General features: G+C 46.0%; 2 protein-coding genes across 4 annotated transcripts in view; one reads left to right on the top strand and one right to left on the bottom strand.

Annotated features, from left to right (window-relative positions):
* On the bottom strand, positions 1-23,565 carry LOC138745384 (threonine--tRNA ligase 2, cytoplasmic-like). Of its 3 annotated transcripts, none has more exons than XM_069902370.1 (19): positions 23,265-23,565; positions 19,416-19,486; positions 17,267-17,457; positions 13,935-14,058; positions 13,341-13,462; positions 12,071-12,188; positions 11,505-11,566; positions 10,893-10,971; positions 10,636-10,782; positions 8,902-9,000; positions 7,574-7,740; positions 5,210-5,372; positions 4,508-4,645; positions 3,717-3,794; positions 3,532-3,632; positions 3,052-3,156; positions 1,741-1,813; positions 1,550-1,664; positions 1-1,349 (listed from the first exon to the last, which is right to left on the bottom strand). In XM_069902370.1, exons 1-19 carry the CDS (start codon positions 23,548-23,550, stop codon positions 1,204-1,206), a joined length of 2,385 nt encoding a protein of 794 aa, XP_069758471.1. In that variant the 5' UTR covers positions 23,551-23,565; the 3' UTR covers positions 1-1,203. The 3 variants fall into 3 exon arrangements, with proteins under 3 accessions (XP_069758471.1, XP_069758473.1, XP_069758472.1); XM_069902372.1 differs by having other exon boundaries at positions 23,350-23,423; XM_069902371.1 differs by lacking the exon at positions 19,416-19,486 and having other exon boundaries at positions 23,265-23,551.
* A 373-nt stretch (positions 23,566-23,938) lies between these two features.
* The window catches only part of tjp1a (tight junction protein 1a), a 162,080-nt gene continuing 160,597 nt past the window's right edge, over positions 23,939-25,421 (top strand). Inside the window, exons 1-2 of the mRNA XM_069902365.1 lie at positions 23,939-24,023; positions 24,599-24,723. The gene's annotated coding sequence lies outside the window, so the exon portion shown is untranslated. The remainder of the gene's footprint in view (positions 24,024-24,598; positions 24,724-25,421) is intronic.

Genomic DNA, 25,421 nt, shown 5'->3' with positions numbered 1-25,421 from the left:
TTTGGGCAGAGAAATGACAGACAGCATTTAATCTGAACAAGTCATCATGTGAACCAATGCATTTCTAGGAGATCAATTACAAGTGAAAATAACACTGTGAAGAGAAGCATTGATGTACAGAGGGATCTTGTGATACAAATCCTTTGTTCCCAAAGAGCAGCAACATAGGATGGTATCGAAGTCTCACAGCAAATGCCTTCTTTGGTTGGAACATAGGGTACGAAAGCCAAAGGTATGTTGCAATTATAGAAACCTTCAGTTCAGCCGCATTGGGAGCAATATGTGCAGTTGTGGTTACCCTGCTACAAAGAGGATATGGAAGCTTTGAGAGAATGCAGAAGAGGTTTGCCAGAACATTGCCTGGATTGGAAAGTACTAGCTACAAGAAAGGGATGGGCAAATGTGGATCGTCTTCTCTGGAGCATGGCAGGTTCAGGGTCAACCTGATATAATTCCAAGAGGTATTGATAGAGTGGATGATCTTTTTTCCCCTCGGAGTGGGATTAACAAATCCAAAAGGATATTGGTTGAAAGAAAGAAGGGAAAGCTAAAAGGAGATTGGAGAGCCAAATTGTTTTTTTTAAAAAAAATAGCAGTAGGTATTTGGAACACGCATCAGGGAGATGTTTAGAAGCAGATACAATAGCAACATTTGAGAGGAATTTAGACAGATACATGAACAAAGGATGGTAGAGCATGAACCGTGTGTATCCAGATGGGATTAATCACATTAGGATGAATTGGCAGAGATGTTACACCAGTCAGTTACAAGCAGAATGCACAGAATCAGCTACAATAAACCAAAGATTCTCACTTTTTTTTTTAAGATAAAAGTGTTACTTCCTCCTTGTAAACCTCCCACTAACTTTTAACTCCTCACTGAACAGACTAATTTGTACAAGCTTCACAGAAGAAAATAGTAAAAGGCTACTTGGTTCCTCTTCTGTATCAGTTCCCCATAAGCTTCAATTTCAGTATGAAGATTATGAAGATTGACAATTGCTAAAGGAACTCAGCAGATGGATAGAAATGTCAGTCCACATTCCTTTAGTAATTCTGTCAATAAAGATTCCAGGATCTGCAGCTTTTGTATTTTTCCATATATATATAAAAACCAAATCCAATTTGCTATGTATTTTAACATTTCCAAACTGTCCCCTGGAGCTATCACGAGTACTTTTTTGGATCCATCAAGGTTGGAATCTAGAACTTCTCAGCACTCGGAGCTCTCTGCTGCTGAAGTCTCCTCAGTTTCTCGAGCACCGCAGCCAAGGAATACTCGCCAAGAACTTTGTTATTTCTTGTATGGACCTTCACTGTGTGTCTCTCTTTCTCCTCGTCTCCTACCACTGCAGGAAAAAGTACAAAGAAAAAAAAATTACATCCCCAGGACAACTTGCTGGCAGTGGAACAAAAACTTCAGCAAACCTAAAACTGTGCATAAATACCAACATTTGCAAAACAAAGGGTCACCTGCCAGAGCGAGAATAGAGAGAAAAAGTCAAAATGAAAGTCACAGAGCAGAGTGCCAGAGTGTGATTTGATTTACCAAGGATAAAATTATACTGAGCAACTTGAGCTTTCCAAATCTTCTGATTGAGCAAAGAGTAACCATCCAGGTCCACATCAGCCGCGAAACCAGCCTCAACCAGTTCTCGACAAACCTATTAAGAAACAGATGTCAGAAGATGGTTGCTCGTGCAGGGGTAGACACTAGGGGAAGTGACAGCCTCTGCTCACCCTCTGGCTGTACTCTTCACTGCCTGGCCCAGTGGGGACCAGCATAATCTGCCGTGGAGAGAGCCAGAATGGCCTAGAGTTAAAAAAGCACAAACAGTTAAAACCATAATTTCAATCACAACGCCGACTTTCCATTTCATACACGTGCTCCTACAGGTACCTCCTGTAATTTTTGACAAGTTTTAGGAACCTGTTGTCATGTGTATGTAGAACAGTAGAGTACAGGAACAAGCCCACAATACCTGCACTGAACACAATCCTCAGATTAATTTAAAGCCCTGTATGTTGCTTGTGCTCCACCCCTATCCCTTTATTTCCCGCATGTACATGGTAATATCTAAAACCTTAAGTTAGCATATACACATCGAGATAGCAGCTGTCTCCTTCCCTCACTCTACCAGAACTTCAGTCGGTGAGGAGAAGCAGGGCACAACAGGGAGAGCTTTTGTAAACTGATGATACACCTCAACCAAAGGAGTATAGTCACAGACCATACAGGTCATTTTCTTCAGCCTGCTTCTGAAATCAACATCTATCAATCATTCAGTTGCTGTTGTACAACTACCATTCGGCCCTTGGTTAGGAGGGAGGGTGAGACGTGGAAAGACAATTCAGACAAGGGTCAGCTGGGTTTAGTAGGACGATCACAGAGAGGCAGACACAGGATAAACTTTGGTCTAATCCTGACTGCCCAGATATTGCAATTTGATATCTTCTAATAACTGCTCTGACCTGTTATCGATATATACTCTCTTCTTTCTCCCAACAGCATTGCCATGTTCAGATTTTTTTTTTTAAATGTCAAATTAGTGTAACACTATACCAGTACCAGCAACCTGGCACTGAATCCAGCTCTGTCTGTGAAGAGTTTGTAAATTCTCCCCATGTCTGCAATGGGTTTCCTCTGGGTGTTCTGGTTTCCTCCCACCCTTCAAAACATACTGGAGTCGTAGGTTAATTGGGGTATTTGGGTGGCATTGGCTTGTGGACTAGAAGGGCCTGTTACTGTGCTGTATGTCTGAATAATGATTAAAGTTCAATTAAAATAGACTTTTCACAAATACGCAGCACATGGTCTTTTCATATTTGTATTGCCATGTTTGGATCTGGTGTGCCAAACTGGAGCAGGTAACAGGCCAAATACAAAGCGGAATTTTTCGAGGACAACAAGGCTTCAGACACTGCAATGCCACACACAGTATTTGGGACAGAATTCCCAAAAGTTCAAACTAAGCTGGTAATGCAAAGTCAGGATGGCCCAAGGCATTGTCTGGAGATACTTTCTTTGCAGCGTTTGCAGTGAAACATTACCATTTCCCAGCACAGTTCTCAGCAAGGATAGCCAACATGTGCTCCAGGGACCCCAACACAGTGAAATGGATGATAACTGGGTGGTTCTCGTCTGTTCCATCCTTGCTGCAAGAAGAAAGATGAATCAGTAACACACAAAACCAAGCATTCACCATCCCACTCCATTCCTGGATTTACTTGTGAGTGGGTCTTTCAATCCCCAGGTGTCATTTAATCATGGCATACTGTCAAACCAAGTTAATCCCAATGCATGCTGTGTCCTGCAGGACACCCTTCCTCCCTCATCCACATCCTTGAGGTCAATCACAAAAAATACAAAGACCATCCACACAGTCCTCAATCTGCCTAGTGATGTATTTTCTCATCGACTCACCTTTGCACATTTCTGTCCATCACCCACAAACACAGAAAGGGGGAGAAGCAAAAATTATTTCCCAGATGTAATATTTCCACAAAATTCCAAGAAGTCACTGAACTCACCCAACATAGGTCAAATTAAACCGAATTGGAAGCTGGAAGTCCAACTGGATGGCAGCACACTGATGACATCTGCCCAGAACATCTTTTACATCAACATCAATCTGCAGTCAATTAGAGAACATGAAAGCTTCTAGGATGCTTAGACTCACTGTAGGCTCTCAAACAGAGATGGTCCCCACACTAACCTTCGGCCCGTAGAAAGCTCCTTCTCCTGAACTCAGTCTCCAAGGCTCACCAAACGCATTCAAACTGCACTTCAATTTCTAAAACACAACACAACAAGGAAACTCAGCTCCATCTGCTGTTGATTGCTTCGTTTTTACATCTTGAAACTGGATTGAACATTTTCATGATCACTCAAGTCCCCATGGCTGCCTGCTGCAAACTGTATGGGAATCAAACTCACCCACAGTGCCAGAGTGTTGCTTGATTCTGGAGAAATCTCTCTATTATGTTGGGTAGGTCAAATGCTCCCAGGGCAGGTACAGTGCAGGGTAGAGACAATATAAAGCTCCCTTTGCACAGACCCATCCAACAAGCCCAGAGAATAAAATTCCTCTGCGCCATCACTAGAAATGGGCGGCACGGTTAGCACAGTGGCATTGAGCCGGGTTTGAATCCGGTACTGCCTGTAATGAGATTCTACGTTCTCCCCTGGTCTTTGTGGGTTTGCTCTGGTTTCATCCTCACTTTCAAAATGTACAGGAGGTGAGGATTAATTGGAGTATATGAGCTGAACGGGTTCATGGACTAGAAGGGCCTGAAACCGTGCTGCATGTCTAAATTCAAAAAAATCCAAGATGTTGTAAAATTTAATACAATCAGAGATCTTCCTTTCCACCATGAGATTTGGGAGTTTTCCAACAAGCTTTAACCATGCTGCTCTCTTCATGACAAGAAAGAACAAGTGCGTGCACCCACTCAGTCAATGCTAAGTCAGATTGCTGCCAAATTGACCTGTCCAGTAATCACTTGCCTCTTCTGCTTGATTCCATGTGTTCTCGTCTCCTAGAAATATCTCTGGCCGCACAGAGAGTTTCAGTTGGAAAGTGAAGCCAAGGACCATGTACACCGAGCGCAGGAAGTCAAGGCAACTCTTTATTTCCTCCTGAATCTGGCAGAAGAGCAAATGCTTCAGATGCGCGAGCATTAACGGGTACAAATTTTGTGTCTAAAACTGATGATTCTGTCCTAAACAACAAAGATACATTGAGAAAGAAGTTCATCTTTTAGACAAAATTCTGCTTAGTTAAGTGAGCTAAATTGTGATGGCACCCTTAGCTAAGTAAGCCCAGAAGTCTCGCATCTGATCATCATCCAGCAAAAGGCACAGAATCAGGATGGATGCAACGATGCACAAATTCTTTTCCAGAATTAAGGCCCATTAGCTTAGCAAGCATTTCTCGGGGCCATGAAACTGCGCCCAAACAATGAGCCCATCAATCCTATGCAGTATCATCGAATCCTAGTATCAGCACCTTCGGGAGCTATGCCCAAGAAGGACTGTATCCTGGGGAGAGTCTATATCGACAGGGAATTTACCCCAGAGAGAGTTGGAACCTTTAGGGATAAATTACAACTAGTGCAAGGAACGTGTAATTTTTATTCACCTTTTAAGGAGCTACCAGCAACAGGAGAACCAGCTGAGCTGCGAGCCCAGGGAGACCTCGTTACCCACCTGCTCCATCATGCAGAAGATGTGGCTTCCATCCTGCTCAAATCGCCGCATTCTAGTCAATCCAGTCAATGCTCCTGACAACTCATTATGGTGAAGGATACCAAAGTCAGCAAAGCGAAGAGGTAATTCTCGCCAAGATCGAGGGCGATGGCCAAATATCAAACTGAAAATAAGTTACAGGCAACTATTATCCATAGCTCGTTATTGAGTACACAACAAATACAAATTCATGGCAGAAAATTCTAGAATTAAAGAGCAAAGAACTACCAAGTGGTGGAAAAATCCACCTGTTTTTTTTTGTGTTCAAGAAAGGGAATCAGGTGTCCTTACCTAACATGGCCGATCTGTGACTTCAGATCGAGAACAGCGACTCTACATGGGTCTCTGAAAAGACTTCATAAACAACTCAGTCTAAGGTCGGTTCACAACAGCTTTTACAGCATGTCTTACCCACCCAGAAAAAAATAAAACAAAGCTATGAAAAAAATACATTCCATACCTGCCCTTGCTACCTCCTCCACACCCTTTATTTCACAGAATTAAGGCCCGTAGCTGATTATCCTTCAACAACAATGAGCAACTACTTATATTGCTGAAATGTGGTGTGACGTGTAGCGGAGTTTCCTTTTTGAGCCAAAGGCTCCCTCCCTCAGTAACTCCATGCTTTCCATCATAGAAAAGCAGAACTGTGACCTCAGCTTCAGTCACTGAAAGCTACTATGCAAATGCAGACAATTAGGACGGCAAGTTGACCTTTGTTATGAGATGATTTGACTGCAAGCAGAAAATGTCTAACTCTGTTGAGACTGCACCTGTAAATGGTCTTTAGAAACAGATATGCTTACCACAGATCGAAAGCAACAACCATTCACCAGACTCATTCCTGTCACTACAGGCTTGTAAAAGGAGGAGAGATAAAACAGACTCGGCTTGCATTCTCCAGAGTTCTGGAGAATTACAGATGACCTTGTCAAGCTTGCAGACTTTCTTCAGGGCTTGAGGCTAAATCCCACCTGTGGTCACCCTGCTGTAACATTTTATACCCGTTGCTTCTGTTCTTGCTATTGTTGAAAATGCTTCAAGATTTTAGAAAAAATATCATTTTGCCATTTTAGCATACGGTAGCTGCACATTTCAATGCTATGTTCTTTTTGCCTGTGTTTGCTCTACTTATTTAGTTTGCTTATTACTTTTCCAACATTAATTTGCTGCTTTCTTTCTCTCCTCCATGAATTCTCTCCGAGTTTCCCACAGCCAATGTTGTATCTAGATTTTCCCACATCTTCTCCTATTCTGAAGTTGCTGGGCAAGCCCCCACACCCAACACCCCCCCCCCCCCCCATCGCCATCTTCCCATGCCTTCAGTAATCCATTTCAATGAAAAATTTCTCTTCCCACAGATGTAGTCTGACCTATTTCCAGTTCTTCGGGCCTTGTTTCTGCACCGAACATGTTCAAAACCAACTAAAACTCTGCTGCTTGCACCCAGTAGAGATTCCTACATCCCTTCACATTCACATGACTACTAGAAGCATCTTAAAAATCTGCTTCCATCACTACCCTGCCAGCACATTCCAGGTATCTACCACTCTTAGTGTCCCACACATCCTTTAAACTCCACCCCCTCCCTTAAAAGCATGTTCTTGAATATGTCAAGTTTTTACCTTGAGAAAAAGACTCTGAATGTGTTATGATTTTATAAACTTCTACCTGGTCACCCCTCAGCCTCCAACACGCCAGAGAAAACAACTCAAATTCCTTCATCCGTCTTCTCCCCCACCATAGTTTAAACTCTCTAACCTGAAATAACCTGGTAAATCTCCTTGTATCTCCACAGCCTTCCTGTAATAGGGTGACCAGAATTATAGTGTTCCAAGAGCAGTCTAACCAAGTTTTATGTAGCCACATCATGACCTCCTATTCTTCTACTCAATGTCCTGCCCAACGAAGGCACATGCATACCATATACCTTGTTTACCAGCCATTTACTGCATTTCCACTTCAAGGAGCTATGAATCTTAATTCCCAGATCCCACTACACAATAATGCTTTTAACTGCAATTAACTATGCACTTTCCCCTTGCTTTTGACTTCCCAAGGTGCAACTCCTTGTAATAGCTTCAGCCAACACCAACACTCAAGGGACTTCAGCCGTACTATTGCATAAGATCTGTGGATTCTGAGGGAAAAGGCCCTTGGATTCCTGCCATAAGCTGAAAGTAGGTCCATACTCTGTGTTTACAAGATCCAGATGGGTCCCAAAACTAGCTCACCCACAATACAAATCAGATGCTGAGTACATGCTGACTTCTGATAAATCATGTGAATATAAATTTTCCAACAATCATTGGATTTCATGTGTACCAGTGACTAGGACAGTTCATGGGTTTCAGTGAAAATGTCTCCTTCTCCACATCAAAGGTGAACATCTTATCGCTGTAGTATTGCCAATGGGCAGACACCTCCCACAGACGACTGCTGTAGATATTTGGAGAGACGACTTCAGTGAATCCATGTTTTCGATACTCCATCTGTAACAGGTACAAATACAGTCAAAATGTAAGACTGTATTCAGTCCTTTACAAATGATAGAACACCCTCTGAATCATGTACAGAAAATGCTGGAATTGAACAGGACAGACAGCATCTGTGGAAAAAGAATGAGTTCATGTTTCAAGTTGAAGATTCTTTGTTACATGAAGGGTCTTCAACACAAAACATTAACTGTGTTCATCTTTCCACACAAACTGCCTGACCTGCTGAGTGTTTTGAGTACAGGTATACCCTGCTTTACGAACTAGAGTATTTCTAAGAGACCTTTTGTAAGCTGAAATAGCGTAAAGCAAAGACCCATATTCATGACTATTGGAGACTATTTTCACAAAGCAAAAACCATTCAAATCCTTTCGTAAAAGTGAACGCTGTTTTCTTTGCAAAGTGAATTTTCATAATTTGAGTATTCGTAAAGCAGGGTATACCTATCCTTACTGGTTTTATTTCTGAACAGCAACATCTGCTGCAAAACAGAAACCAACGCCTGCAGTTCACTTGAAGCGAGCTCCCAAACAGCAGAACGACCTGGTAGTCTGCCTGCTTCGATGACACTGGCAAAGGATCAGGCACAACTCCCCAAGTCTTCTTAAAAACAGTCCAAGGAATCCTTGTCTCATTGCATCTCAGTCCGTCAGCCGAACAGCAATTCTTCATACCACCCCCTATTTGATCAGTGAAACATAAACCAAGATTTTATGCTCAGCTCCCTCAAGTGGAACTCAAATCCACATCCTTTGGAGGCAGTGAAAATGGTTTCCATGTAACTACTAGCTTCCATCACAACTCCAACACCCAAGAGGTCGGTCATTATTTCCCTGAAACCCTCAGAAGAGCAGCTCGTCAACCTTGCACTGTAAAAACAAGCACATCACTGCTCTTCACTTGAGGCCTGGCATTTCAAGTCCACAGCACTGGTCGGTCCAGCTTGATCTCACACAAACTTCTTGGGAATGCTGAGAATCCGACTTTTCTCCTTTCTTCCGTCAACGACAATGGTGTAATGGTTGACGTCCTTGTTTTGGATCGGACCAAGGAGGGATCTGAAAGATTATGAAGTGCCCTTCCAACTGCCTGCACATTTTTTACAAGACCACTGCTGGAGTGATTTCAGTAAATAAATTGAGGAATGAAACCCCTACCTGGATAAATGCCATCAGCGTGTTATAAATAAAAGCCCCTCTGGGGAGAAAGAAACAGCTCCCAGGACTGAGCTCATGGAAGAAAAACAACTCCTGTTCCTGGGAAACAAATGGAAATTAAGTTGATGAGAAAGTGCCTGTTACATCACGCAATTACAGTCTAATCAACACCTGCAGAATAGAGAAAAATACATGGAAACTCAAACAATCTTACATGGGCACTTTCTTCCCCAGTCACTCCTGTCTATGGTCCAGTGGTTTTAACATTGAAACTTTACTCAACCAGCTGATGGAGGTAACTAGGCAGAGAGGAGGTGTGCAGACAGGACTTGGGTGTGAGGAAGAGCAGTTGATGCAGTTTAGATGATCACAAGCTTGTGTAGAATACTGAGAAAAATAGCCAGAATGCATTGGAAGAGTCAAGTTCAGAGCCATGGATGAGATTTCTGCAGAGAAGCTAAATTAGCGCAGGTACAAGTGGCATACTAGATTCTGAAACACAGAGCCTCGGCAATGGTCTGAATCTACAGTCAGAAGCTTACAGCAGGGGTCAAACATTGAGAGAAACCTGGTTGCTGGAATTTCCTGCTCATCCTATTTTAGTTGTCAAACAAAGAGATAGAGATGGACATCATCTATTTCTGATTGTTGCTGAAGAAGATAAACAGAAGAGGGCAACAAGTTATAAGGGATAGGATCCATGGAAACTTGGTTGTTTGAATTCAGAATTGGCTTGCCTGCAGAAGGCAGAGGGTGGGAGTAGATGAATGTGTTTTTCCTGGAGATAAGTGACTAGTGACATTCTGCTCTGGGACCCCTGTTCTTTATGATTTTTAGAAATGACTTGGAAGAAGAAATGGATTGGTGGGTAAATTTGCAGATGATATGTAGGTTGGAGGTGTGGATAGCGCAGAACATTGCCCAACTCTGCATCCTGTCTATATCCTGTTGTAACCTATGACAGAGAAGTAGCCGATGGAGTCCAATCCAGATAAGTATGAAGTGAAACACTTTGGAAGGTCGAACTTGAAAGTGGAGTTTGTGGTTAATGGCAGAATTATTCACTTGTCCTTCTTTGATCCTGCATATAATTTTTTATTGGATTCACCCTTTTAGACCCTCTTTTGTTCTCTCCACCACTTATCTTTTTTTAAAAGAACATATTTCATCTCGAACTTTTCCTGCTTAGCCCATTAACTGCTTCTCACTCAACAGGCACTGCCTGACTTGCTGTTGTTTTAATCAAATTTTATTTAATCAAGAGACAAACATGGATCTAGATGGTCATCCAACATAATGTCCAATGTCGTATCTGGACCCTGTTAATTTGAAATGGACACGACAACCATCCACTTTGTAGCTTTTCCATTGCCTCAGCATTCTCTACCCAGGTATCATTTTCTTCACTAGGCTTCTTCAGGTGCACTCTCCGCCAAGAATGCGCCTGCAGAAGTGGCCTTTGAATTGCCATTCAGGCGGCAGCACTAAAAGCACAGCACTGGCTTCCTGAAGGGATAGCTGCACCGGATGTGCCTCTGAGCGCACTCCGGCTCCTGTCCCTTCGGGCTGTCAGGTTTGGGATGGCTGGCTGTCAGCTGGGACAGCCGGCACAGGCTATCAGCGCAGGGACCTCCCGCATGGGACTTCCCCACACTGACACCGCTGCCCCGCTCTCCCAACGGCCCGACACAAGCCCCCACACAAAGTCAAATGATCACAGAATTTTTCCCATACCTGTCCAATTTTTATATGATCCCAGCTGTTGGCTTCTTCTTGAACTCTCTCCCATTCTTTCAGCAGATTGCTATCAGGAAATGAGATTCCATAGATTCTTTGTAATGTCTCCACAGTGGACTTGCCTTTCCAACAAATCGAGGAGTTCTTTAAATTTGCATAATGTAATAAAAAATCACCAATTTAAAAAATATTATTCTATCATTTCAGTGAAATAGTCTCCTTGATCCAACACTGGAGAGAATCTGCTCCCTTACCTTGTAAATTCGGAATGTTTTAATTCTCCCAGTGTGTCTGACATGGGGTCCCTGGCACACGTCAATCAATGAGCCACACCTGCAACAAAACACCAGAATTACTGGAGATTAGGTCCAGAACCAGTGTCAGGACTGTGATCTTAACCTGGGCACAGAAGAGCTTCAATATCTCTGGGACCTTGCCTGGATTGAAGGGATCTATCAGTCCTAGACCACTGGTTCCTGCAGAATTCACCTGGTTCCATTGTGGCCAGCTTACCTGGCACATATTGTGCAAATTTACACCAGAGCTGAGTCACAAAACCTCAGCATGCCACATGGTGCTACCCTTGAAAAAGGTCCTGACCAGAAATGATGACTGCCGTTTTTCTCCACGGACGCTGCCTGACCCATTGAGCCTCTCCAGCTTCTCGTCGTTTGCTCAAGATTCCAGCAGCTCCTGTGATTTTCTTGTTGTAACAGGCTCACTAGATTCAGATATCACTGAGTGAGCAGATCAATATCTGGGCATCTGGTTGCATAAATATGACCCACCACTACATCTTCCTGCCTCCCCATCTATGCCACCACTACATGTTAATAGTAGACAAGATAAATCAATCTCCTACTGACCTGTAAACAGTGGTTGGCTTGTCAATCATTTCATTTAATATATTCACCTTAAACTGGTTGTACTGGGAAAGAAGAGAAAGTTTCATTAACAACTTATTGCAGGTAACATCAACGTAAAAATTTAAACCCAAGAAAGAAGCCATGAATCTCACTCAGAAAACTACATGCTGCAAACAGCTACCACTCTTCCAACTGGTAAAGGGTTTCCTGGCATTTTGTACTTGGGCTTTCTCAGGGAAACTGGCTTGAAGTTTCCCAGTTCAGTCCTGAAACCATTCCACATCCACCTTCAGTCTATAAAACCTTCAGATGTTAGGAGTCAATCAAGGCTGCCTCTCTCCTCTGCAACCCCAGCCACTTCCCTCAGGAATGACCATAGTTCCAGGGTACAGCTTGGCCACATGGATATAGCGAGCACATCAGGTTGGAATGAAGCTTTGCGCCATATATTCTTTTCCCCATGGCTCAGTAAGAATGAAGACCGAAGAGACCAGCCATCGATCATTCAGCCCCTCATACAGCATTCAAAAAACACTCAAGGATGGTAAATTAATCATGATTATTACCTTGAACATCTCAAGCAAATTTTCCTTGCTCACTTCGAGCCTCTCAAATGCCTGACAATCCATTATGATCGATTTACATATATTCTCCAAGTGTGGAAAGTCATTGCTAGATACATCTCTAAGAAAGGAAAAGACCAGGTGAGGAAGTAGAACCCCTGAGGGGGCATTAATGATGACAGAGATGGCTGGAGAATGTGGAGTAAAATAAGTGTCAAAACTCTTTTGCACATACAGTAAAATCCCTGTTATCTGGAATTCAAGCAATTGGCAAAATTGATGAGGAAACAAATAGATGGTTGGAATGAATAAGAACAAATAAAAATTAAAATAAAAGTTTAAAATTGTGAAAGTAAATGCTCTCTGAAGCAACACACAACCCCTTGGTGAGGATGAGAGCAAATTTTTAACCAGCGGAGCGCCCCAGTTGTGCCCTGTCCACAGCAGCTGTTTGAATAAAGTTGTGTTTGAATGAAATGGCAGCGCCCAGGACAAAGAACTGGCCGACGCCGCTCACCGCTGGGGCAACTTTCCTAAAATGACTCCCTATCTCTCCCTTGTCAGAGTCTTTATTAGCATCAAGTATATGGGTAAGGTTTTATCTGTAAACTGTTAATTCTGATGGTGGAACGGTTAGTGTAGTAGTTAGTGCAATGCTGTGTCAATGCTGTCTCACAGCGCCAGTGACCAGGGTCGAATTTAAATTTAAAAAGTTACGGGAATTGTCTGATTAAAGCAAACTTTACATAATTAAGGACTATAATACTGATTTTTAAAAATTATTCTTAATGCTGGTGTATTTAGTTAGGTATTGTCAGAGTGAGTCTCAAGCAACCGGAAAATGTGCATACTTGGCATCCACAATCCCCGTAGGTTCCAGATACAGGGGGTTTTACTGTATCTATTTCCTTTCCACTGAAGAGTGCACCCACACAGGTGAGGGGCAATGAGAATTTTTATTGCGGTGATCCGAGTAAGTCTATACAATCCATGCTAGCAAGGACGTGATCAAAGAAAAGAAAGACCCAAAAGGTACAACATCCCACAAGAGAGACCCTCTCCTTGAATATAGGGTACAAGCAAAAGGAGGGGCTGTAACAGCCAGCAAGTCAGCAATATTTAGCAGATTGTTATTTAACTTGGAGGGAGATGGAAGGGGGAGGGCACAGAGGAGTTCTATGTAAAGACATGAAAGTCTTTCATGTAGTCCTGGATTTACTTGAAAACCCGAATGGGAGTCTGATGTTCAGAAGAAGACTATTGGACATAATACCTGTCTCCTGGGAACAAGTCATAACAGAATCCATTCTGTAAAGATGGACCATGACACAGAGAGCCACCATAATATCGCTCCATGGCTTCTCCCAAGATGTGGGCACTAGAGTGCCAGTATACCTGTGTTACAAACAGAAATCAGTGTGAATTAGTTAGACACCTTCAACAGTTACATTCAACTATATGGCTAGATAGTCCTCAACTTTAGAATTAGAAACACTGAATCCTTCACAATTTCTCTAGTCAGCAGAATTAGTTCCCAAATTATTATATGCCAAACCAGTAATTAGACTTTGGCCTTGAAGACTTAAAAACCTGCTTTTGACAGAATGATCCACTTAATCATGTGGTCCTTATCACCATGGGATCTTCTTTCTTCTTTGGCTTGGCTTCGCGGACGAAGATTTATGGAGGGGGTAAAAAGTCCACGTCAGCTGCAGGCTCGTTTGTGGCTGACAAGTCCGATGCGGGACTTGGGATACCACATCCTAAACTGTACATTCATTTCAAATTGAGAGATTCAAACAATCTATCCCTGACACCTCATATCAAGAGATGAAATGAAACTGCCCGACACTGGCAGGTAACTTACAGCACGGCCCTCGGGATCTTCAAATGTCAAGAGTTCAAGTCTGGTGTCATCTTCGAGGGGCCGATCCAGATCCCACAGCTTGCCATTAACCTTGGCTACAAGCGAATTCTCCTCTAATTCCCAGCTACAATCAAAGTCAACCAACAGAACAACTCATATGTCAAGTGCAGAGGGCTTGTTTCTGATCAACACAAAATCATATCAAATACAGCAGCTTTCAAGTCGCAAACACAAAAGGGGACCAGGCAGAATGAAGGCAATACCAGGCTTAAACTGGAGTGGATGATCCTGGAGTGTGGAGTGATACTGAGTTAACACAGTTGGGAGTATTTCTGAATCATATCAGTTATCTATAAGATGACAGTTTCACCACATACACAGAGAATGTGCAAATAAAACCTTTAAAGAAATCACAATATTATTTGGCAGAGTATGATTCGTAGGCGCAATCTACAGAATCAATGGCATTTTTGTAAAGGTGATGAAAAGTGGGGTGGCATGGTTAGTGCAATGGTGTTACAGCACCTCTGATCCGGATTAGAATCTGGCGCTGTCTGTAAGGAGTTGGTACTTTCTCCCCACGTTCAATACGTTCTGGAGTTATAGGTCAATTAGATTGCACAGGCTTGTGGGCCAAAATGCCTGTTATCATACTGTACATCTAAATAAATGCAACAGGAAAAGACATTATTGTGACCACGTGATATTAAAAGCTTTGATCACTTATTAAAAACATAGGAAGTAGGAACAGGACTAGGCCAAAAATGGCCCATCGAGCCTGCTCCGCCATTCAATACGATCATGGCTGATCTAATTTATGACCTAACTCCACCTACCTGCCTTCTCCCCATATCCCCTAATTCCTCGATCATGTAAAAATTTATCAAACTGAATTTTAAATATGTTTAATGAGGCAGCCTCAACCACTTTCCTGGTTAGAGAATTCCAAACATTCACTACTCTCTGGGAAAAACTATTTTTCCTCATCTCTGTCCTAAATCTACTCCCCCGAATCTTAAGACTGTGTCCTCTCGTTTTAGTTTCCCCGGCCAGCTCAAAAAACCTTCCTACATCTATCCTATCCATACCCTTCATAATCCGATATGTTTCTTTCAGATCTCCTCTCATTCTTCTGAATTCGAGTGAATACAATCCTAGACGATTTAATCTTTCATCATAAGTCAACCCCTTCATCCCAGGGATCAACCTAGTAAACCTCCTCTGGACCGTCTCCAAAACCTTCCTCAAATATGGAGACCAGAACTGGACACAGTACTCCAGGTGCGGTCTCACCAGTACCTTGTACAGTTGCAACATTACCTCCCTACTCCTGAATTCAATTCCTCTAGCGATGAAGGCCAACATTCCATTTGCCTTCTTAATAACCTGCTGCACCTGCAACCCAACTTTTTGCGATTCATGCACAAGCCCTCCCAAGTCCCTCTGCACAACAGCATGCTGTAGGTTTTCACCCTTTAAGTAATATTCAGCTCTTTTATTTTTCTTGCCAAAGTGGATCACCTCACACTTACTAACATAGTACTCCATCTGCCAGACCTTTGCCCACTCATCCAGCTTAACTCTATCCCTCTGCAGACTCTCCACATCCTCATTACAATTTGCTCTTCCATTCAATTTGGTGTCATCCGCAAACTTGGCTACAGTTAGTTACTCTTGCATCACAGATCTCCTGAAGTAAGCAGCTCATGGAGGAGAAAGCAGTAGTGCAAGAGCAACAAAAGGTTACTAGTTGTTAGTAGGTGATGGATGTAGGCAGAATGGTGAAGTATTTGGCATGCTTGAATCATGGGAGAAGTGTCAATAGACTAGAGGGTTGTGAATGTTGTGCCTTTGTTTTTAAAAAGGTCGCAAATACAAGCCAGAGAACTACGGGTCGCTGAGCTCAATGTCACTCGTGGGCAAGTTTCTGGATGGGGTTCTGAGAGACAGGATCTATTTGCATTTGGAAAGGCAAAGTCCTTTTAGTACAGCCAGCCTGGCTTTGTATGTGGGAAATAGTGTCTCATGAACTTGAGTGAGTTTTTGAAGAGGTGATATGGTCTACATGAATTTAAGAAACACCTTTGACAAGATCCTGCATGGTAGGCTCATTTGGAAGGACAGATCACATGGCATCAATGGTAAGCTGGCAAATTGGGTACAGAATTAACGATGACAGTGGAGAGTTGTTATTTGGATTTGAGGCCTGTAGCCAGTGGTGTGCCACTGAGTGCACGATTGTCATTCAAGTTATTAATATAGATGACAAACAAAGTAGTTAGAGTGGTTGTTAAGTTTGCAGTTGACTCCAAAATTGGAGTGCAGAGGATAGTGAAGATTATTTAAGAGCTCAGTGGGATCCAAGATAAGCAGGGAAAGAGAAAAAGAATTTAAAAATCAGACAAATGTCAGATGTTGCACTTTGATAGGTTAAATCAGGGCTCAACTTGCTTGGTAAATGGCAGGGCCTTGGAGAGTATTATTGAACAAAGAGACGTTAGTAGAGGTAAAAAGTTCCAAGAAAGTGGCAATGCAGGTAGACAACACGATGGAGGCAGCATTTCACCATTCAGGGAAATGAGAACACAAGCAGGACATTATCTTACAACTGAACAAGATGATGATGAGACTGCACTTGTAGAGTACTGAGTACAGTTTTGGTCACCTGGCTAGAGGAAGGATATCATTAAGCTGGAAAGATTCACAAGAATACTACTGGGATTGGTAGACTTGAATTGCAAGGAGAGGCTGAAATAGGCTGGTATTTTTCTCCTGAGGGCAGTGGTTCTCAATTTTTTTTTCCCCCCATTCACATGGATTAAGCAATCCATTACCAACCACAGAGCAACTATGGCATAGGATGAATAGGTACTCTATGGTTAGTAAAGGATTACTTAAGGTGGCATGTGAGTGGAAAGAAAAAAGTTGAGAACGACTGCCCTCTAGCACAGGTGGCTAACCAGGAGGATTTGTATTTATAAAATCATGAGACATAAATAAGGTAAACAGTCACAACTTGTTTTCCCAGGGTCGGAGAATATAAAACTGGAGGGCATGGATTTAAGATGATAGGAGATTGAAAAGGGACCAAAGGTGCAGCTTTCGTTACTCAGAGGGCGGTGGCTTATGGATTGAGCTGGCAGAGGAAAGAGTAGTCAATTGTTACATTCAAAGAGATTTAGACAGATATTGTCCAAACATGGGCGTGTGGGACTAGTTTGGATGGTATTGACAAGTTGGGCCGAACAGCCTGTTTTCATATGACAATAACTGAATTGTGTGTGCAGGGAATGGGGAGGACTCTGGTACTGAAGAAGAAGCTGGACAGTTACCTGATTTGACAAGCAATGTGGTATGGCGTTGTCCTCCAGGATTCCCCAGTTATCTTGAAGCCATCCAGCAGTGTGACAGTGATAGCTTTCCTCTGCTGGGCAGTTTGCATTCTCACGATGGAGTCGCGATCATGTTTGAGATTCCCAAACAGCTGTAATCGCTCCTCAATACAAGATGGCCACTCCGTCCACTGAAAGCATAACCAGTTTCTGTGTTAGCCCACCTGTCTGCCACTCCCAGAGAGTGTGCTTGAGGGCAGGGAACTACTCCAGTGGAAGGGATGGTTTGTTCAAATCAAAGCACAAGGAGAAATTAATATCCTCTTTTAATTCCAGGAATCTGGTGTGTCCCTTAATCCACCCTTTTTTCATTTCTCCTTGCTCACATTGGGATACTTCAGTGGATCAAACAGCCTTTCTCAATGAACTTGCATACTCTTCAACCACAAAGCCATTATGGGCACATTCATTATCACTGCTTGCACCCCCTCTCATCAGATCTCTGACACTTCCAGCCCACCCTAAACCAATACCCACACCTCCCTCCACTTGGAATCTTAACCTTCAGTCACGCTTTTGTGCATTCAACAACTGTACACTCCTTGCTGATAGGTGATTCCTCTTCAACTAGCGAGCTAAGGCTTGCTCTACACCAGGCAACCAATATGACAGGGGATGGGAATCCATTGCAGAAAGACTAAGGCAGAGAGAAAAGTTAGAAATGTGATAAGTAAGAATAGAGTACAGAAAAGTCAAGTGCAAACGACACAAGGATTACTCGATTCTAATAGGACAATGCATGGAATATTCCAAAGAAGATCAGTGAATGTGTGGAGCACACATCAGTTTGTTCTTCAGGTCATTTTAATGTTTTTTGAATCACCATGGATACATCCTCCAACCCTCTGCTCCTTCATATGGCCTCACAATCCATGTTTATTCTTCCTTGGTCCACTGAACAAAATGCAGTCTAGAATTAGTTCCTTACAGTAGCCCTACATCCACCTCATTCATGATTGGTCTCAAGGCAGTGCTTAAACTTTCAATGTCGTCGTTCTTCAAAGCTGCACCAATGAAACCGTGCTTTAAAATTGCAGTGTGTTGATGCCACAGTGCAGCATCATTAATAGTAAATACAGCCAACAGCATGTGAATATGGAAGCATTGAGAGCTTATTGTATTTGAATCGAACCTTGATGTGGCCACACCTTATGTTGTATGTAGTTTTGATCTCCTAATGGGGAGCGCACGGTTGGTGCAGTAGTTAGTTCAACGCCTTTACGGCGCCAGCAATTGGGACTGGAGTTTGAATCCCATGCTGTTTATAAGGAGTTTGTACGTTCTCCCCATGTCTGTGTAGGTTTTCCCTGGTTTCCTTCCACTGTTCAAAACATACCGGGGGCTGTAGGTTAATGGGGTGTAAATTCGGCAGCAATGACTTGTGGGCCGAATTGACCTGTTACTGTGCTGTATGTCTAATTTTAAAAAACTCTGAGAAAGGACACTCTTGTTACTGAAGCGGTGCAGCAAGTGGGATGGAAAGACTGCCACGTGAAGTCTGGATAGTCTCGGGTTGCCCTCATTTGAACTTACAACAATGAGAAGGTATTGCATGGAGACGTGCTATATTGTGACAGGTTAGATGAAGGAAGAATGTTCCCAATGTTGGGGAAGTCCAGAACAAGGGATCATAGCTAAGGATCAGGGCAAACACTTACCACCGTGATGAGGACATTTGTTCATTTAGAGTTGAGAACTTGTTGAACTCCCTCCCACAGAAAGTTGTTGAGACCAGTTCACAAGAAATGTTAAAGGAATGTGACCCTATTGGCTTTAAAGGATCAAGGAGCATAAGAAAGAAGGCAGGAATAGGGTCCTGAAATTACATAATTAACCGTGATCTTTTGAATGGTGGAGCAGGTTCCAAGAGCTGAATGGCCTTGAGCTACTTTCTCAATTTCTATGAAGGAGCAGTTATGAAACAGTGGAGAAAGGTGATCAATAGCGTCACAACCATTTTCTTTTATACAAGGCACAACTCCCATCATTTGAGTGTTTCTCCCCTCATACCCACTGGCCTCAGTGTGACCAAAAATCCTCAATAGCACGATGACAAATACTGCCTCTTCATCAAACTAGTCGCCCTCACCTTATCTATAAACTGAGTTCCTTCGTCCATGTTTGGACTGCTGTGATGATGTGGTCTGGAACAAAGAGGTCCTGGTAAAAACAAAATCAGAAATGTAGAGGTTTAAGTGCCCTTTGGTAAGCAATGTTCACAGCCTTCCCTCACTTTGGCAACAATAGAAGAGGAACTGACAATTAAATGGACTGGATGCATCCTGTTTCTAGGAACAGGACATTGCTGGGTAATTTTCCACATTGTCAGGGAGATGCCAGTGCTTTAACTGTACTGGAGCAGACTGGCTGCAGGCCAACTGGAGCTTTAGGTTTTAGTGTTCCAACTTGAAAGATTTTATTTGCTCTATCTTGTGTTCTCAGCTGTTTCGTGATATGAAGTGAATTAAGGTGGATTCAGCATTGCAGGGAACTCAGAAGGAAGTCAAGATGGATCATCCGTTTGCACTTCAGTGAAACTGTTTTGTGACTGCTTTACCATGGTTTTCAACACCCATACACATCGGACCTTGTAGACGACAGATGATTACAAGCCTCCAACTCCCATCAGCAGTTCTATTTTCCAGCAGAATTCAGAATTACAAGCAGTAGAATGGCAGATCTTTGATCTGTTGCTTGGAGGATTGCTTCATTCTTTCTATTATAGGCTTGTAGGCATTGCAATGTAATTTTGACAGGTTTATCTCGTACAACTATCAGTTCGTCCATCTTCATTTCTCTTCAGGACGGAGATGACAGTCACAGCAGAATGATGATTTGGTCAGATCCTATTGTGGTGTGGCTCCTTTTGGTTGTTGTTAAACATCCAGCAGTCACACAGCTGCAACATGGGGCGAGCAGATCTGTCGAGTTAATTCCTTCACCAAACTGTTGCACTAAACACAGAGGCTATCCCCAATATGAAACAAAAACAGCATCTTCACCAGAAGTGTACAAGCGTCACGAGATATCATCTGCAACAGATAAATTAGCAAAGACTACGTCATGAGGTCTTTGTGGTGCTTCATTACCTGCCACAATCCTAGACTGGTTGTTACATCCTTCAGAACAGCCACAGATGTCAGGGTGAGTGCAATGCAATCACTTGAGGGCAAGTCTTCAGCACAGACAACATTCCATATACTCATCACATATTGGTCAACTTATTGATTGACTAAGCAAGGAAAGAATATGTATTCTCTTGCACAAATGTGACCCGATGCTAAGACTATCTAAGAATTGCTGAGAATTATTCTTTCCCATTTGCTCTGCAAACTCTGACGCTTCCTGCCAATGTGATTGGACAAAGTCTGAGATGATAGTCTGAGATGAGTCTGCTTCTAAGGCGCGATTCTGAGAGTGGAAGTTATTTCAGGCTGTTGTTCAAATTTTAATAACCATCCCAGATTTTTATGGAGCACTTTCCAAAGTTAATTGGGTCAATAGTTATTTTGCCAAGTTCAAATTCAGTGTTTTGGTTGGTGCCAGGTGGTCATCTGGTTTTATCCTTCTGTTTTAATCTCACAGCTATGATACTGGTGACTTACTCAAACCATTTAAGATTCAATGGATTAAGAGAGTCATTTAGACCAGAGCAGATAACAGATTATTTCGAGTGAAGGACATGGTTTTTAAAATAATGCAATAGCTCTATGGTCTTCATGACAGTGGGACTGTTGGTCTCAATATCGGAGGACATCAACAATTCTGTAGTCGAGAGAGTGGAGAGCACCAAGTTCCTTAAAGTACACTTGGCTAGTAACCTACCGTGGACAAACAACATCCCCTCATTTGTCAGGCAGGCATATCAGCGACTGCACTTGCGAGAAGAATGAACCAGGCAGGCAAGGCTACCAGTGTCCTCTCATATTTACAAGCAATATGTATTTGTACATATTAACAGCCCATTTGAAAGCCTTCCACTCTGTCCACAACGCCTCCAATCTTTGAGTCACCTGCAAGCTTGCTGATCCAATCTGCCACATTATTATCTTTGATACAGACAACACACCTATCCCTGAGGCAAACCACTAGCGATAATAAAAAGTCAGTGAGGGCCCGGTGCCCAGGGGAGCGAGGGTAGTGGGTGGGTGTCTGGGTTTTGGGGGGTGGGGGGGTGGGTGTCCGGGTTTGGGGGGTGGGTGTCCGGGTTTTGGGGGGTGGGTGTCCGGGTTTTGGGGGGTGGGTGTCCGGGTTTTGGGGGGTGGGTGTCCGGGTTTTGGGGGGTGGGTGTCCGGGTTTTGGGGGGTGGGTGTCCGGGTTTTGGGGGGTGGGTGTCCGGGTTTTGGGGGGTGGGTGTCCGGGTTTTGGGGGGTGGGTGTCCGGGTTTTGGGGGGTGGGTGTCCGGGTTTTGGGGGGTGGGTGTCCGGGTTTTGGGGGGTGGGTGTCCGGGTTTTGGGGGGTGGGTGTCCGGGTTTTGGGGGGTGGGTGTCCGGGTTTTGGGGGGTGGGTGTCCGGGTTTTGGGGGGTGGGTGTCCGGGTTTTGGGGGGTGGGTGTCCGGGTTTTGGGGGGTGGGTGTCTGGGTTTTGGGGGGTGGGGGGGTGGGTGTCCGGGTTTCGGGGGTGGGTGTCCGGGTTTTGGGGGTGGGTGTCCGGGTTTTGGGGGGTGGGTGTCTGGGTTTCGGGGGTGGGTGTCCGGGTTTCGGGGGTAGGGGGTGGGTGTCCAGGTTTTGGGGGTGGGTGTCCGGGTTTCGGGGGTAGGGGGTGGGTGTCCAGGTTTTGGGGGGTGGGTGTCCGGGTTTCGGGGTGGGGGTCCGGGTTTCGGGGTGGGGGTCCGGGTTTTGGGGGGTGGGGTGGGTGGGTGTCCGGGTTTCGGGGGGTGGGGGTGGGGGTCCGGGTTTCGGGGGGTGGGGGTCCGGGTTTGGGGGGGTGGGGGTGGGGGTCCGGGTTTCGGGGGGTGGGGGTCCGGGTTTCGGGGGGTAGGGGGTGGGGGTCCGGGTTTTGGGGAGTGGGGTGGGTGGGTGTCCGGGTTTGGGGGGGTGGGGGTGGGGGTCCGGGTTTCGGGGGGTGGGTGTAGGGGTCCGGGTTTTGGGGAGTGGGGTGGGTGGGTGTCCGGGTTTGGGGGGGTGGGGGTGGGGGTCCGGGTTTCGGGGGGTGGGTGTAGGGGTCCGGGTTTTGGGGAGTGGGGTGGGTGGGTGTCCGGGTTTGGGGGGGTGGGGGTGGGGGTCCGGGTTTTGGGGGGTAGGGGGTGGGGGTCCGGGTTTCGGGGGGTGGGGGTGGGGGTCCGGGTTTCGGGGGGTGGGGGTCCGGGTTTCGGGGAGTGGGGTGGGTGGGTGTCCGGGTTTCGGGGGGTGGGGGTGGGGGTCCGGGTTTCGGGGGGTGGGTGTAGGGGTCCGGGTTTTGGGGAGTGGGGTGGGTGGGTGTCCGGGTTTGGGGGGGTGGGGGTGGGGGTCCGGGTTTCGGGGGGTAGGGGGTGGGGGTCCGGGTTTCGGGGGGGTGGGGGTGGGGGTCCGGGTTTCGGGGGGTGGGGGTGGGGGTCCGGGTTTCGGGGGGTGGGGGTGGGGGTCCGGGTTTCGGGGGGTAGGGGGTGGGGGTCCGCGTTTCGGGGGTAGGGGGTGGGTGTCCGGGTTTCGGGGGGTGGGGGTGGGGGTCCGGGTTTCGGGGGGTAGGGGGGTGGGGGTCCGGGTTTCGGGGGGGTGGGGGTGGGGGTCCGGGTTTCGGGGGGTGGGGGTGGGGGTCCGGGTTTGGGGGGGTGGGGGTGGGGGTCCGGGTTTCGGGGGGTGGGGGTGGGGGTCCGGGTTTGGGGGGGTGGGGGTGGGGGTCCGGGTTTGGGGGGGTGGGGGTGGGGGTCCGGGTTTCGGGGGGTGGGGGTGGGGGTCCGGGTTTCGGGGGGTGGGGGTGGGGGTCCGGGTTTCGGGGGGGGGGGTGTCCGGGGCCCAACCTGGAGCCCAGGGCCGCTGCTCCCTGGGGCCGGGCCTCTCGCTCGCTCCTCCCGCAGGCTCCGCTGCAGGTGCAACCGCCGGTACCTCAACCTCTCGTTTTCCTCTTGGAGGCTCCGCAAGTCCGGCCCGGCCGCCGGCTCCTCGTGGCCGCTCTGCAGCTGCTCCATCGCCAGGCTCAGCTGGCGGACCTCGGCCTCCTGTCTGTCCAGGAGCTGAGCCAGCGCGGCGGCCGCCATCATGGCAACTCCGGGCTCCGCGCAGCCGCAGTGAAGGGAGCGCCGCCATCTGCTGTCGGGTCGCGCAAACTGCAGGAGGCGGTCCGCTGGGGGTAACGCCGCCATCTGCTGTCCGATCGGGTAAACTGCACGGGTCGATATGGTGGGGGTAACGCCGCCATCTGCTGTCCGATCGGGTAAACTGCACGGGTCGATATGGTGGGGGTAACGCCGCCATCTGCTGTCCGATCGGGTAAACTGCACGGGTCGATATGGTGGGGGTAACGCCGCCATCTGCTGTCCGATCGGGTAAACTGCACGAGTCGACATGGTGGGGGTAACGCCGCCATCTGCTGTCGGCTCGGGCAAACTGCAGGAGGCGGCCCGCTGGTGGCAACCTGTGCGGCCTCAGGCGGTGATTGGACGAGGGAGTCACGGGGGTGGCGGGTCCCTGTGGGGAGGAAGTAGACGTGTCAGGTGGTGGAATCTATAAAATGGACCCGTTTATAACGGGAGGAGATTGGTCAGGATGTTCTTCCCCAGGTAGAAGCAGCAGGTTGGGGCAGGCGCAGGTTTAAGGGGCGAGGACGAGGGTTTCGGGGGGAGGTGGGATCCTGTTCAGGGGCTGGTTGATGCTGGAATGTTCCGCTGGGGTGGGTGGGTGACAGTGACCTCGACCGCGGAGCAGCGAATGGCCCAGAGGGTGAAGGGACCCATACAGGCCGCAGACTCCTGAACACCTGAGGTCCAAGGCCCTCAGACCAGGTGGCGGGCTGCTGGAGACGGGCTCGTGGGAACTAGGTATCGGAACCGGGATACAGGAGCGTGCTGAGGGGAGGAACGGCGTCCAAAGGGCCCTGGGCCCTGATGGTCTCCTCCTCGTGTCGGCGGTTTGGATGCGGGGCTCGGGCGGCTGATGGTTTGAACAGGAGCCTGGAGGCTGGAGGCGAATCCGTGGACACTCACTGGCGGGGGGAATCGTGCCTTCTCTTCCTGTAAGGGGTGCCGGGCAATGCTCATGGTGAACCTCTGTCCGCCTAAAGTCATGTAACATTACATTCCTGTTTGTAAATCAATTGTATTGAAAAATAGTAAATGTCCTTTTTTTCTCTATAAAGGAGGGAGACAGAAAAGAGGAAACAAATGCTGAGAAACTCGGCCAGAGGCAGGAGATAAAGATGCAAACCGACGTTTGTGAGTGACAGGGTCGTGGAGAGAATGATGCATTCAAAATACTGAAGGGGTGAGGAAGGGGAGATCTGTCTGGAGGTGGTATCACATTTACAGCACACCAACCGGGGTTCGAATCCTGTGTTGTCTGTAAGGAGATGGTATGTTCTCCCCATGTCTGCGTGACTTTTCCCCGGGGGGCTCCAAAACATACCAGGGGTGTAGATCAATTGGGTCTAATTGGGCAGCATGGACTCAAGGGCCGGAAGGGTCTGTTACCGTGCTGCATAGCTGCATTGGGATAAAAGTGACTGAGTCTGAAAAGATGCCCTAAGGCTGGGGATTTATTCTCTCATCTTGCCTGCAAAATGTTTCAAGCAACAAATATGTTGTTGATGTTATCCCCAAAAGATGAAGCTGAGTTGAAGGATGTGATCACACAAAACAGAAGTGCCCTGATGAGGGCCACCTCATTACATCACATTTAATTAAGTGTGAATCTGTTGATGAATTATTCAGGCTTTTCATTTGTGCAGAGTCTCAAGTTAAATCAAGTTCCCTTTATTTATTGTTCATACCATCTCACAGTAAAGACGAGATAGCATCTCTCCAGGACCATGGAGCACAGAAAATAAGTTTAACACAGTAAAATATTAAGGCATTTATAGTAACAGTCCATGGTACCGTATCCACATCTGTTCTGGGAGTTCAGGAGTCTGATGGCTTGGGGGGAAGAAACAGTTGCCCAATCTGAACGTACGGGCCCGAGTG

Source organism: Narcine bancroftii, chromosome 11 (assembly GCF_036971445.1).
Source record: "Narcine bancroftii isolate sNarBan1 chromosome 11, sNarBan1.hap1, whole genome shotgun sequence".
NCBI classification, from domain to species: domain Eukaryota; kingdom Metazoa; phylum Chordata; class Chondrichthyes; order Torpediniformes; family Narcinidae; genus Narcine; species Narcine bancroftii.
The sequence above is the reverse complement of the archived record's forward strand: the minus strand, read 5'-3'. Positions and strand labels throughout refer to the sequence as shown.